Raw genomic sequence first — 13584 nt, forward strand, 5'->3', positions numbered from 1 at the left:
GTCTTGGCCCTGGTGTGGGAGTCCAGGGTATCATTTGTATGGTTTGCCATGTTTGTGTAATGTTGAAAAAATGTTGTAGTTAAACCAGTAATACATACAGTATATGCTAATGCTCATCTAATAAAATGAACAAACTTTGCTATATGCAGAAATGGTCAGAAATAGTGAACTTCCGGCTCACAGAACGAACAGTTTGTTATATACGAAAAGTTTGGACCCCTCAGATATAATGAACTTTTGAATATGACGTCACCCCTTCCCCCCAATTAGTTTGTTAAAGAGAGTGTTTACTGTATTGTATCGTATATATATTACAATATGGTGCTGGTCCAGTAGTATATGATAGACATGTACTACAGGTCATAAAACAACCAACAAAACATCTTAGACATGTACTACAGGTCATAAAACCACCAACAAAACATCTTATTAACCCGGTAGCAGCGACGGGCCAAATTTGTGGCTTTACCGTGTAGCTGCGACGGGCCAAATTTGTGGCTTTACCGTGTAGCTGCGACGGGCCAAATTTGTGGCTTTACCGTGTAGCTGCGACGGGCCAAATTTGTGGCTTTACCGTGTAGCAGCGACGGGCCAAATTTGTGCCATGATATAAACTCCCCAAAATAGATGATACATGATCTGATCACAAATGCTTTGATATATATTATGAAATGGTTTGTGTGAGGGGTGATTTTTTCTCATTTTTCTCGCTTGGAGGGACCATTAAGAAACATGATCCGCACTGCTACCGGGTTAAAATTGGTCAAAGTCAGGATAGTATTTATTTATTTATTTATTTATTTATCTATTTATTTGTTTTAAAATATAGCACTTGAAAATGGGGTGGGTCTTCAACACCGGCAAATATGGTACTCACGTAGGTTCAGTTTGGATTCATATTATTTCAGAAAAAAATATGATGGGAGGGTTTGAAATGGGGAAAATGGCTGAAAGTCCTCAGGTGACAGCACAAATTAACTTTTAGTATCTATATTTCAGTGTCACACAAATACGTTTCCACTAATAATGATGCTTTCAGGCACCAATTAGATGTTTCTGGTGAGATTCTACTATACATATATATCTGGTAAACTTGTCTTGGGGTGGTTATCAGGTATATCAATGGAAACGATGGAGGAAGGGAGGGAAGAGGGAATAATTAAAACTTAGGAAAAAAGGGGTAAAGCTTGTTGCTAGAAATTTAAAAGTTCCACACTGCAACATTCTTCATTCTACTCCAGGCTGGGTTATTCATCACTAAAACCTCTCATTAGTCCCATGCAGGAAACACACTTCCTTTCATGATGAACTCCATCAGACACTAGTGGTTAGCACACTCGGCTCACAACCGAGAGAGCCCGGGTTCGATTCCCGGGCGGAGTGGAAAAATTTGGGCGGCTTTTCCGATACCCTACGCCCCTGTCCACTTACCAGTGAATGGGTACCAGGTATTAATCGGGGGTTGTGTCCCGTCTCCTGGGATCTGTTCCTTCCCCTTCTGTCTCTCTCCGGCATATGACCACAGATGTTGCGCCGACTAAACCAAACTTTCCAACTTTTCCATCAGACACAAAACACCTGGCAACCACTTGACCGTGCAATAATATGAATCTTTTAATGTTTAATATTGTACATTATGGTGTAAAAAATTGAGTAATGTTATGAATTCATCATGTTTTTTTTTTGTAATTTGTAATTATTTAGATTATAAGAAGACCTAAAAGAAAAAAATGATATATGTTGATATTTGTAGTAGAAATGGTTTTGTCACCTTGTTCACCCCTTCAGAAAGAAAGAGTATCATAATGATGACTCCAGGAGATGATTATCTGTACAGTATAGTGAGAAATAAATTGTGATCCCTTTCTGGAAAATTTAATATCTTCTGAAAGATGAACTTGCATGCTTGTTTTGATATAATGAAACTTGTGTTTGAAAGGTTCCCTAATGTTGAATTTAATCTTTGTTTTCAGTGATTACATTTTACTAATTTTATTCTTTTTACCCATTGTGTTTATTTTAGCATGAGTTTTAAGTTTTGCACAAAATATATCAAAGCTAACACATTATATATTTAGTTGTGGTTTGACTTTAGTTCATTAATGTTGCTGAGTTACAGTTTTTATTAATATTACTGAGTTACAGTTTTTATTTCTTTTGCATGTTTTGTTGAAGCATGGATTTGTTTTACTTTTTTCTAGATCCTCAGTACCTCAAACGAAAAATGGCAAAGCTTGGAAATTCAACCAACACAGACAAGATCGGCAGGTTCATTGCAGAGAACATGGGAGGAGCAGGAGGTAAGTGTAACTAAGTGGATACCTTGTTGGTGCTTGTATTGTGCTGCCTTAGAGGTTCTGTGTCTATTAACCCCTTCACTTCGGCGACGCCGACGTCAGCGTCCAACAGGCGTCCGACGGCGTCACCGTTAGTCCTTTTCTAAACCTCTTAATCCTCTTCCATTTCCTCTTAATCCTCTTCTTAACCTCTTAAGAGGAAATGGAAGAGGATTAAGAGGAATTCAGAGGAGGATTGAGAGGTTTAGCTGAGGATTAATCCTCTTCCATTTCCTCTTGACCCTTTCCATACTGTGACGCCGACGTCTGTGTCATGGATGGAAAGGGTTAAACACAAGATAGGTACTAAAAAGATTCGCTAAATCAGTTTTGTGCTAAACTTGTGTTATTTCTAGAATTACATAACCATATACTGGTGATAAATGGCATGTTAAGTTACATGCATGTAATGATACACAAAAGTGTGGAGAGAGTTAATCAAGGGCCATCCAAGGACAATAAAAATGTGGCATTGATAAAGCAGGACTTCTTTTAGGTAAAGTTGTTGCTGTTAAATACTACATGATTGGTTGCCAAGTTATTGTTGGAGGAATTAATTACCAAAAATAGCCCCAAAATACCAGCATGAAAATTTTTTGTAATATAATATGACACATAATCTGTAAAACTAAGGACACCTGGGGGCCAGACCTCCTAGGGATCCAGTATCTCTGCCCATGAGTAGCAGTCAGTCCAATCGCTGATCTGGGTTGGTTGGAGCACAGCCTGTAACCCCTCTCCACAAAAAAGCAACCCACAAAAGTAGAGGTATGAGTCAAGGTTCACATCACAACGACCTTAGACTTGGCTTCCTAGCTTTGAAAAAGCTCCATTCCAGATCCACATCTCATGATGAGTACTATTTGAATGGCTGATGGGCAGATATTATCAGGTGTGGATGGGTACCAGGCTCCTTAGGCTGAGTACTTTGGGCAGCTGTACACGGCAGAGCTCTCAAGTGGACAAGGGGGCTTCGTGGTGCAGTGGTTAGCACACTCGGCTCACAACTAAGAGAGCCCAGGTTCGATTCCCGGGCAGAGTGGAAAAATTTGGGCGGCTTTTCCGATACCCTACGCCCCTGTCCACCTAGCAGTGAATGGGTACCAGGTATTAATCGGGGGTTGTATCCCGTCTCCTGGGATCTGTTCCCTTCTCCTATAATTCCTTCCCCTTCTGTCTCTCTCTGGCATATGACCACAGATGTTGCGCCGACTAAACAAAACTTTCCAACTTTCTCAAGTGGACATCTCCCTTTTGCTGGGTTGCAGATGGCAGTTGCTGATCCACCAGTAGATGAAACTCCACTCTGTCTTGAGGATGAAAGAGAGTCTGTGAGGAAGTTGAAGAGTGGAAAGGCAGCTGGGATCTGTAATGTCAGTGTGGAGATGTGAAAGCCAGGGGTGATCCATGGGTTGCATTCAGTGCTGCCTGCCATGTGCTCTCCAGTGTTGTTCCTCATGACTAGAAAATGGGGTTGGTTGTCTCCCTATCTGGTACTGACAGGAATGCAATAATTAATGTGGTATTACACCGCTCAGAGTGGTGGGCAAAATGCTTGCTCATCTGTTGCTGTTGCAAATTCAATCTCATCTGCTGAAGTTTCAGAGACCTGAGCAATCTGGGTTCATGCCCGGTGAGTCAACAATTCACCTGATCCCAGCGCTTCGTGTCCTTGTGAAACACCAACTTGAGCTTCGACAATCTCAAGAAGGCATCTGACTCAGTTCATCGTGAGGCATATTACCAGCTTGGTCTGTGCATGCCAACTCCCTCTATATGGGCACATGGCACTTACAAGTGAGGCAGAAGCACACCCTGGACTTCGTGTGTCTTGTTGCAGTGTACACTCCAATGAAGATGTGTGAAACTGAAGAGGAGGTGTTGTACTCCAAAGTCAAATCAATATTTGATCAGTGCCCCTCTCGAGACATGCCCATTGTTTCAGGCAACTTCATTAACATTAACACATCCTAGCAAATGGTTACTTAGCTGTAGGGGGAGAAGAGGGAAGCCACACCCTGATTTGCCACGTGTTTGGAGCCTTGGAGTCCTTCATCAATCCTCTCTCGTTCCTCACTGCAGCCGCCGTGCCCTCACTCCTTCCACGGGCTTCCCTGACCTCAGTACACAGTTACTCTGGACATGCGGATACTTCAAGGCTGAAAAAACCCGGGGGGCTGGAGAGGGACGTGTGCTCGCGGCGAAGTGTGGGCAAGAGATGACTGGGAAGATGGCGGCGGTCCCACAATGCTCAGGCCGGGCAAGATGCCAGCTCTCGCCATACGGCATCTTGTTTTCTGTGCAACACTTACACTAAAACGCCCTAATGGCTATGGATTGTTATTTATCAATAACTTAACACATGCAATTGGTCATAGTGGGTCATGCATCCCACACATAGCTCAGCGTTGGCAGTAATAACGAAATGATTTGAAAAGCTTCTGTTTCCCGCCTGATCTGTGACTCTTCCCGCTCTCTCAATCAAAATGGCGGGGACTCCCGCGGTATTTTTCCACAGGCCACTCCCTGAATAATGAAATCATGACAATGAGATAATGACAGTTCTTTTCTCATTTCCTGTAAAGTAGAAAATAATGACTTAGACGGCTTGTTTATGAAGGTGATGATATGGATGAGTTTTCCTGTCAGTTGACCTCAATCACTTGCCAGTTAACCTCAGTCACTTGTGTTCTGGCTTCTTTGGGGTTAACATACTTAGCTAGTTGATGGCTATAGCTAAGGGAGACTTGTACCTGGTGCTTCACAGCTTATGGGAGCAAGTTCGGGCCTCTCAGGGGATCACCTTGTCGAGGAAGGAGAGAGGGCTCCATAGCGCCTGTCCACCTTCATAGGTCTGGAAAGTGCCTCGGAAAGTCAAGAGCATGTGTAGTGCCGCGACTAGGCCTGATGAGGGAGCCTCCCATAACCCACTTGGCGAGTGGGGTACCTCTTTGGCCGACTCGGTAAGGAGTGGCTCTCCCGTCACGCTGGTCGCGGGTTCAATCCCAGGCAGCCAGTGAATACCCTGATCTTGATTAATTTCTCGTGTGTTTCGATACACGCAGAGGACGTGTTGGGAAATAGAGGAAAAAAGCAGCTCCTAGATTCCCTGTTGCAGCTTTGCTTCCTACGAGCAACACCTCAGCTCTGGAGGACAAGTGTGGTGAGGACTGCAGACCAGCACAAGGGTCTGCTTCTCTGGGGCAGGGGCGAAGGAGGTAGAAAAAGGCTAGTTTGAGTTATGTCAGGACAGAAAGCAATGGCAGTTGTGTGTCTTAGCATAGGAGGGAACAAGATAGGCAAGGTTAAGAGTGAAATTATGTAAGAGGTGCAGAGAGCTTAAGGAAACATACCTGATTTGAAGGAGTGCTGGTGGTTTGTGGTGTTCTGCCATGTAGAAATATGTCCAGCATGTCCTAGTGTTTATAGTGGCGCCATCTTGCATTGGCTCATGCTGCCCTCCTGGAGCTCATCTTTAATCCTAGAATCTAGAGTCTGGGTTGATAGGTGGTCTTCTGGACAGCATGTGGGTAGTTTTTAAGCCACTCGGCGGCGGCTGAAAAATCCCAGCTTGGTGGCACCGGGCGGGGATTGAACTCACGGCGCCGTCACGCTGTCCATTCAGCCACCACCTACGCTAGAATAATTGGGACAGTTTCTACAACAGAATTTCTATTATCACTAGGGATGGTGTTCACCTCTCATGTAGAGGCATAGTGACTTTTGGCACCAGCTTTGAGTGAAAGATTGGAACACTAGTTTCATTTCTCATAAAGTTATGACCCTTGGAGCAATGGGCTCCATAAGAGAAATAGCACAAAATTAAATAATCTTTGGTCAGACTGTGGAAGCAGAAACATAGTTAACGATTTTCAGTAAAAGTCGTGGGCTGATTTTCCTGAAGTTTATTACGTAAATCATACGAGTCTTAGACACAAGATGGATTTATTGCATGGTTTCTACATCTCTGCAGTGCAGTGGTTAGTGTCAGTGACTACGAATCTGCGGGCCTTTGTTAGAGTCCTGGCCTGGGCAGTCGCATGCCACCCACCCAGCTTTTCATCCTTCCTTTTGGGATGGTCAATAAAGGGTACCTAGGGAAACCAAGGGAAGGTAAACTGTGGTAACCCAAATATTACACTGGCCCTGTGTTGGGTTAAGGGTTCTCTCCCACCACAGGCTCTAAGGGCCAGCAGGACAGAGATGAGCACTGCCGCTAGGGATTGTCGTTTTGGACCTTTTTCGTTGTCCCGGGATTCTGGGATAAAATTACCCCTAATCCCAGGATCCCGGAAATGCCCGTGATTTTCAGTTGTCTAAAATTGCACATCATACTTAGTTTCCCTTTCAGGTTTTTGATGTGCTTAACATTAATAGATATGCAGAAATATTACTGTGTATTGACTGTCTTATTAATTCCAGCCTACTCTTTGTTTCTCAAGTTTTGAACTGGCTCTGTGGCTGACTCAGTGGACGGTCCGAGGCAGGGAGGGGAGGGGACAGAGGGGTGCCGTCCTGGCCGTAGCTATCTTAAAATATGTTATTTTTCATACTCTTTTCGGTATGTGATTACCCAAAGATGATAGTTAGACATTAGTCACATTACATGTCCAACATAAAAAAAAACGTTATGTATCATCGTAGCAATCAGTAGCTAAAACGTTGGGAACTATGGCAACAACAATCAGCTGTGCGGGCAGGCAGGCAGACAGACAGACAGCAACAACAATCAGCTGTGCGGGCAGGCAGGCAGACAGACAGACAGCAACAACAATCAGCTGTGCGGGCAGGCAGGCAGACAGACAGACAGCAACAACAATCAGCTGTGCGGGCAGGCAGGCAGACAGACAGACAGCAACAACAATCAGCTGTGCGGGCAGGCAGGCAGACAGACAGACAGCAACAACAATCAGCTGTGCGGGCAGGCAGGCAGACAGACAGACAGCAACAACAATCAGCTGTGCGGGCAGGCAGGCAGACAGACAGACAGCAACAACAATCAGCTGTGCGGGCAGGCAGACAGACAGACAGACAGCAACAACAATCAGCTGTGCGGTCAGGCAGACAGACAGACAGCAACAACAATCAGCTGCGGGCAGGCAGGCAGACAGACAGACAGAACCAACAGGATGGAGTGCGGGCAGGCAGCCAGACAGACAGACAGCAACAACAATCAGCTGTGCGGGCAGGCAGTCAGACAGACAGACAGCAACAATCAGCTGCGGGCAGGCAGACAGACAGACAGACAGCAACAATCAGCTGTGCGGGCAGGCAGGCAGACAGACAGACAGCAACAACAATCAGCTGTGCGGGCAGGCAGGCAGACAGACAGACAGCAACAACAATCAGCTGTGCGGGCAGGCAGGCAGACAGACAGACAGCAACAACAATCAGCTGTGCGGGCAGGCAGGCAGACAGACAGACAGCAACAACAATCAGCTGTGCGGGCAGGCAGACAGACAGACAGCAACAACAATCAGCTGTGCGGGCAGACAGACAGACAGACAGTTTACTATCAACCATCAGTGGTCGGTCACTCACGTGAGGAGGGAAAGTGTGCTGCTTTTTTAAAAATTTTGTTAAGTTGTCACGCTCGTCTCAAAGCCGTATACATCAGCAACGTGGAACATGCAGACATGGTGTTCATTATATGAGCTCTGTTACGGGTAACGGGAGTGCCATGGCTGCTTTATAATACTCAAGAGAATACCTAAACAGTAAGTCCTTCCTTCACACACACACAAAACATTCCTCACGGGACACCCTGTATATAAATATAAATAGAACCACAAGTCCACAACCATCCTGCAGTCAAATTTGCCCCAAATTTTTGTACTTAATTTCATCCTGGGATTTCCTGGGATGTGAAAAAATGTCCCGGGATTATTAAACCTTGAAAATTGTCCGGGATCCCGGGAAACAAACCCTAACCGCCGCCACGCATAGCTGTAGTGTATGCTCCTAACTTTACCTTGCCTTTAGCTTGTGCAGAAAAATCAGACACTATTGCAGTCACTGAGCCATGGTGTGCCTGAGGGTATGTGTTCAACTGAATATCATTTTAAAGGGAACAACTTATCAATGTAGACAGGCATGGAAGGTGAGGAGGTGGAGTAGCTTTTTATATAAAAGAGACTATTAACTGGTATATTAGTAAGTTAGACGGGAATATTGAATCAGTTTAGGTAGAAATTGTGAAATCAAAGGATAAACTTATTTCAGATCTCAGTTATCGTCCCCATAATGCTGGAGAAAATGTCACCTCCATATTATTTCAGGAGGTAAACAAGGCCTCTAGATATGGTAATGTATGTATTACTGGTGATTTCAAGTACAGGAATATTGACTTGGCTTGGCGTTGTAGGATGGGTGAGGCGACACCCCCCAGTGTATGCCCCCTTGGATCGACTGATTGAACATTGACTGGGATAACCTTGTGGGTGACTTACAATCAAAACATGTCATTGAAATAGTGCAAGATAACTTTCAACAACATCTGGTTGGGGAGCCAACAAGAGGCAATAATATTTTAGACTTAGTGTTATGTAATTATGATAACAATGTGTGGTCAAAACTGAACAGAAATTGGGTAACAGGGACCATAAGGAAATAAGGTTCAATTTAAAATGGAAAGCAAGCATTGATATGATAAAGTGCATGTGCTCCACTTTCTTTTAGGCAACTATGAGGGATTAAGAGAACGTATGTCAAGAATTAACTAGGTGGAGTTGGGTAGGTAAGATCAATTGGAGCTCTGAGGGGCTGGTGGCCCTAGCAGAAGGATTAGCATTGTGAAGGAAAAAACTGGGCTGGGAGGGCCAGATCACCAGCCAGGGCAGATCAGAGGACATAGTAGTGAGATATGCAAATGCAAATCCAATATGGATGACAAACTCAGTTGAATACAATATTGGATTATAACTGGGAACATATAAAAGAATGAAAAAATGAGAAACTAACCTTAGTAAGTGATGTATGCAACTAGCGCGGGAAATGAAAAGTGATATCGGAAATGCAAAAATAAATTGAGATTGGAATAGCAGGGCCAGGGATAATATTGGACCACGTAGATCTGAGACACTTACATACTCATAGATATGTTTTCATTACCTGAAGCCACTCAGATGTTCATTGGATGGGGAAAAGAAATGTTATATGATGTCAATATAACCAGGGAGAAACTCATAAAAGGGGTAGAGATGAACAAAAGAAAACCAAGTCACTTCAGGGGATATTTTTCTGCATATTCTAAAAAAATCTAGAGACAATATCAGAACCACTGGCCAGCATTTTTAGAAGTTTCTTGACACTGGAGTAATACCATCAACAAGGAGAAAGGCCGGTGTTGTACCAATATTTAAGAAAGGGATTTTTTTATTTTTTATTTTATTTTATTTATTTTTTAATGTCGTGACCTATTGTGCCGATAGGCTTCTTCCCAGTGGATCCTGATGGTCGGTCAAAGGCTTCTTCCCGGTAGGGCCTGATGGTTGGCCCAGCCCGTTCTGGTGCAGGCGAGTGTTTATAGTGGCGCCATCTTGCATTGGCTCATGCTGCCCTCCCGGAGCTCATCTTTAAACCTTGAATCCAGAGTCCAGGTTGATAGGTGGTCTTCTGGACAGCATGTGGGGAGTTTTAAGCCACTCGGCAGTGGCTGAAAAATCCCAGCTTGGTGGCACCAGGCGGGGATTGAACTTGCGTCGTCCTGAACGCGGCGCCGTCACGCTAACCATTCAGCCACCGCCTCCCCATTACTGCCTACAGGTAACTCTCGATTTACGTGAGTTTGGTTTACGCGTTTTTGAAATAACGCAGGGTCCAAAATCCAAATAAATGTTTAATTTACACGTTTTTTCACTTATACGCGATATTTTATGGAGTGGCCACCAGATGTCTCACGCAACTGGACTCACATGGCGCCGCGGCCACACAGCTGAGCTCAGTTCTTCCCGCGCACCACTTGAACAACAATACAGTACCCACGCTGCCACGCTACTCAACAATAGGGGTGGGCAGGTACCGGTACCAGTACCGGTACTAACGGTACCAGCTATATGGTACGGTACCAGTACCAGACTGCTCGGTACTGGTACCAATACTAGCCAGTCGCTCATGGTGTCCCTCATTTCTTCCTCACACGAGTGAGGCTGAGACTGAGTGCCTGAGTGGATATCTCGGTGATATGGATATTCTCTCTCTCTCTCTCTCTCCTGAATTAAGTGAATATTTATTTTTCGATAGAAACCTACCTCTTGTTTGATTTACATTGTTTTTGATTTACACGACCTCTTCAAGGACACAATACTCGCGTAAATCAAGAGTTACCTGTATTTAGTTTGACATTGGTTACTGGTAGTTGGAAAACTTTAAGTCCATTGTTGCAGAACATCTAGATAAAATAGCCTGATCAATAACCTCAGCATGGGTCATTAAGTGTAAGTCTTCTCTCAATAATTTTGTTGTTTTACAAAAAAGTAGGGGGCTTCGTGATGCAGTGGTTAGCACACTCGGCTCACAACTGAGAGAGCCCGAGTTCGATTTCCGGGCAGAGTAGAAAAATTTGGGCGGCTTTTCCGATACCCCACGCCCCTGTCCACCCAGCAGTGAATGGGTACCAGGTATTAATCGGGGGTTGTGTCCCGTCTCCTGGGATCTGTTCCCTTTTATAATTCCTTCCCCTTCTGTCTCTTTCCGGCATATGACCACAGATGTTGCGCCAACTAAACAAAACTCCAACTTTCTACAAAAAAGTATACAGTGTCAGAAAGGGATGAAAATTGTTATATATCTTTATCTTAGTAAAACATTGGACAAAGTGCCTCACCAATGACTTTCACCTAACCTAAAAGCCCATGGGGTAGAGGGTAAAGTATTAAGGTGGATCAATGTGTGGCTTAGTGACAAGATGCAGAAAGTTCAGTAAACAGGAATAAATCAGATTGGGCTTAAGTAAGTTACCAGTGGTACATAACTGGTATCAGTTCTGGGTCTATTACTGTTTATCATGTACATCAACAATCTTGACTGCATCATAGCCAGTGACATAAACAAGTTTACTTATGATTCAAATGGCGCCATGGTGCTTCAGGAGGGACTAAGTGGCCTGCATGAGTGGGCCAACAAAGGATGATACAGTTCATCATTGACAAATAAAATGTCATAAGTGTGGGAAAAAGTAACCTCCTAAGTAATTATACATCAGATAATACAGATCTTGATCACCTCAGCTGTGAAAGGGATTGTGTGAGCTTTAAATTTTGACCTTGAAATCATTTTATTACTGCCAGAAACTTCACAAGAGAGTCTTTAGTCTTGGGTTTAATTTCTAAAAATGTTAACATGCAAAGCAAAAGTTATCCTTTAATTATATTTGGCGGTGATTAACCCTTTCCTTGCTAAACACTCGCAGCAAGCACTAGCGGAACTTGCCGGTGGTGCTAAACGCTCGCTGCGAGCTCCAGTCACACTCAAATTTCCTGCGAATGAGAGTGTTCCAACACTATTTCTCACCCTACAGCATTGCCGATTCAGTGGGTTTTCCACAAAATTTGGTGGAAAATCATATCGGCCTAGCACGGAAAAGCGCAGAAAATCTATGGAGAAGCAACTGGTGGATGTTGTTGACTAATATAGCTACATTTCTGCATAGCTTCACTTATCACATGACTGATATTTTGACCAAATAGTTGTAAATTTTGCAGTTGGTAATACTGCCCTGCCAGCACCCCATCATCAAGAGAACTAGTCAGTAGTTGCCTTACGGCTGACCGTCGCACACGTATAAATGTACGTCTTCACAGGCAACACCCCCTGAATGTGCCTGTATGTTTGCAGGAGAGGCTTACCTGACCGAATCTTATAGATCTTGGCCTCCTCTTTCCAATGGTGTTTTTATTTTTTAGCTGTGATGAATAGTTTTTGAGATACAGAGGTTGAAAGAGATCCCCTTCCCCCGCTGGGGTGCCCGAGCACGCCTGGAGGGATAGTCTCGTTGCGAGCATTTAGCAAGGAAAGGGTTAAGCCCTACGTGGATTATGGTGTTCAATTTTTGGTGACCCTTTTACAGAAACGATGTAGATTCCTCCAAGACAATGCAGAGAATAATGACTAAATTGATCCAAGGATTAAGGAACGAGTAAGGCTGAAAAAAATTACATTCTTTGGAAAGATGCGGACTACAGTGAGATTTAATTGAGGTTTTTAAACGAGTCAAGGGGAATAATAAGGACCACTTAGGTGAACTTCTCATATTAAAAAAATAGTTAAGAATTCACAGCAACAGGTATATTAGATAAATTTAAGTTTATGAAAGAAACAAGCAAGAACTGGTTCATGCATAAACAGGGTGGTAGATAAACAGAACAAAATAAGCAGGTATCTGGGTCAGGCAAACAAAACTGAAAGCTTTAACCCGGTAGCAGCGGCGGGACAAATTTGTGGGTTTACCGTGAAGCAGCGACGGGACAAATTTGTGCCATGATTTAAAGCCCCCAAAATAGATGATGCATAAACTGATCACAAATGCTTAGATATATATTATGAAATGGTTTGTGTGAGGGGTGATTTTTTCTCATTTTTCTCGCTTAGAGGGACCATTAAGAAACATGATCCCCGCTGCTACCGGGTTAAATGAAGGTTATGTGTATGTATGTTTTGGAGGGAAATTTGTGAATACAGTCTCCCATACTTACGGAGAGGTTTGATTCCAAGCAGTTGTTTGTAAGTCCAACATATGTACATATACAGGATTGTACAGTAGAGTTTATATGTACAAGTGACCATCAAGTAACTTACAAATAATCCTCAAGTTACAACGCATGCAAATTACTCACTGCCGGGGGAACGGGATGACATGGGCCCTGGGGCCAGAGCAAGAACACCCCTTGACCAGGTGTGGAAATACGCTTGGACCATGATAGGAGCGAGAATTTCCCTTGCTTTGAGTGTGACTGTCTCCTTAGTGTGAAGAGGGCCTGAGGAAGCAATTCCCCTACTCTCAGCACGCTCCACCCACAATCACGTGATTCACTTACACACTGCCTCTCTCTCTCTCACACGAGAAAATAACCAACATGTTGGTGACTGAGTTTCTGACTAGAATTTCGATGAGTTTCCCTCTCTCTCTCTCTCTCTCTCACACAGAAAATAACCAACATGCTGGTGACTGAGTTTCTGAGTAGAATTTCATGAGATCTCTCTCTCTCTCTCTCTCACACGAGAAAATAACCAACATGCTGGTGACTGAGTT

General features: G+C 43.8%; 1 protein-coding gene and 1 long non-coding RNA gene across 7 annotated transcripts in view; both read left to right on the forward strand.

Annotated features, from left to right (window-relative positions):
* LOC126990052 (transcription factor p65-like) overlaps positions 1-13584 on the forward strand; it is a 98837-nt gene that overhangs the window by 42696 nt on the left and 42557 nt on the right. For all 6 annotated transcript variants that reach the window (XM_050848629.1, XM_050848640.1, XM_050848633.1 and 3 more), the window contains exon 10: positions 2202-2300. In XM_050848629.1, the coding sequence (XP_050704586.1) occupies positions 2202-2300 (99 nt within the window). The remainder of the gene's footprint in view (positions 1-2201; positions 2301-13584) is intronic.
* On the forward strand, positions 220-1865 carry LOC126990146 (uncharacterized). Its single transcript, XR_007744056.1, has 2 exons — positions 220-359; positions 402-1865. It is a non-coding gene; the product is annotated as an uncharacterized LOC126990146 (long non-coding RNA).

This window comes from Eriocheir sinensis, chromosome 6 (genome assembly GCF_024679095.1).
Source record: "Eriocheir sinensis breed Jianghai 21 chromosome 6, ASM2467909v1, whole genome shotgun sequence".
In the NCBI taxonomy this organism is placed as follows: domain Eukaryota; kingdom Metazoa; phylum Arthropoda; class Malacostraca; order Decapoda; family Varunidae; genus Eriocheir; species Eriocheir sinensis.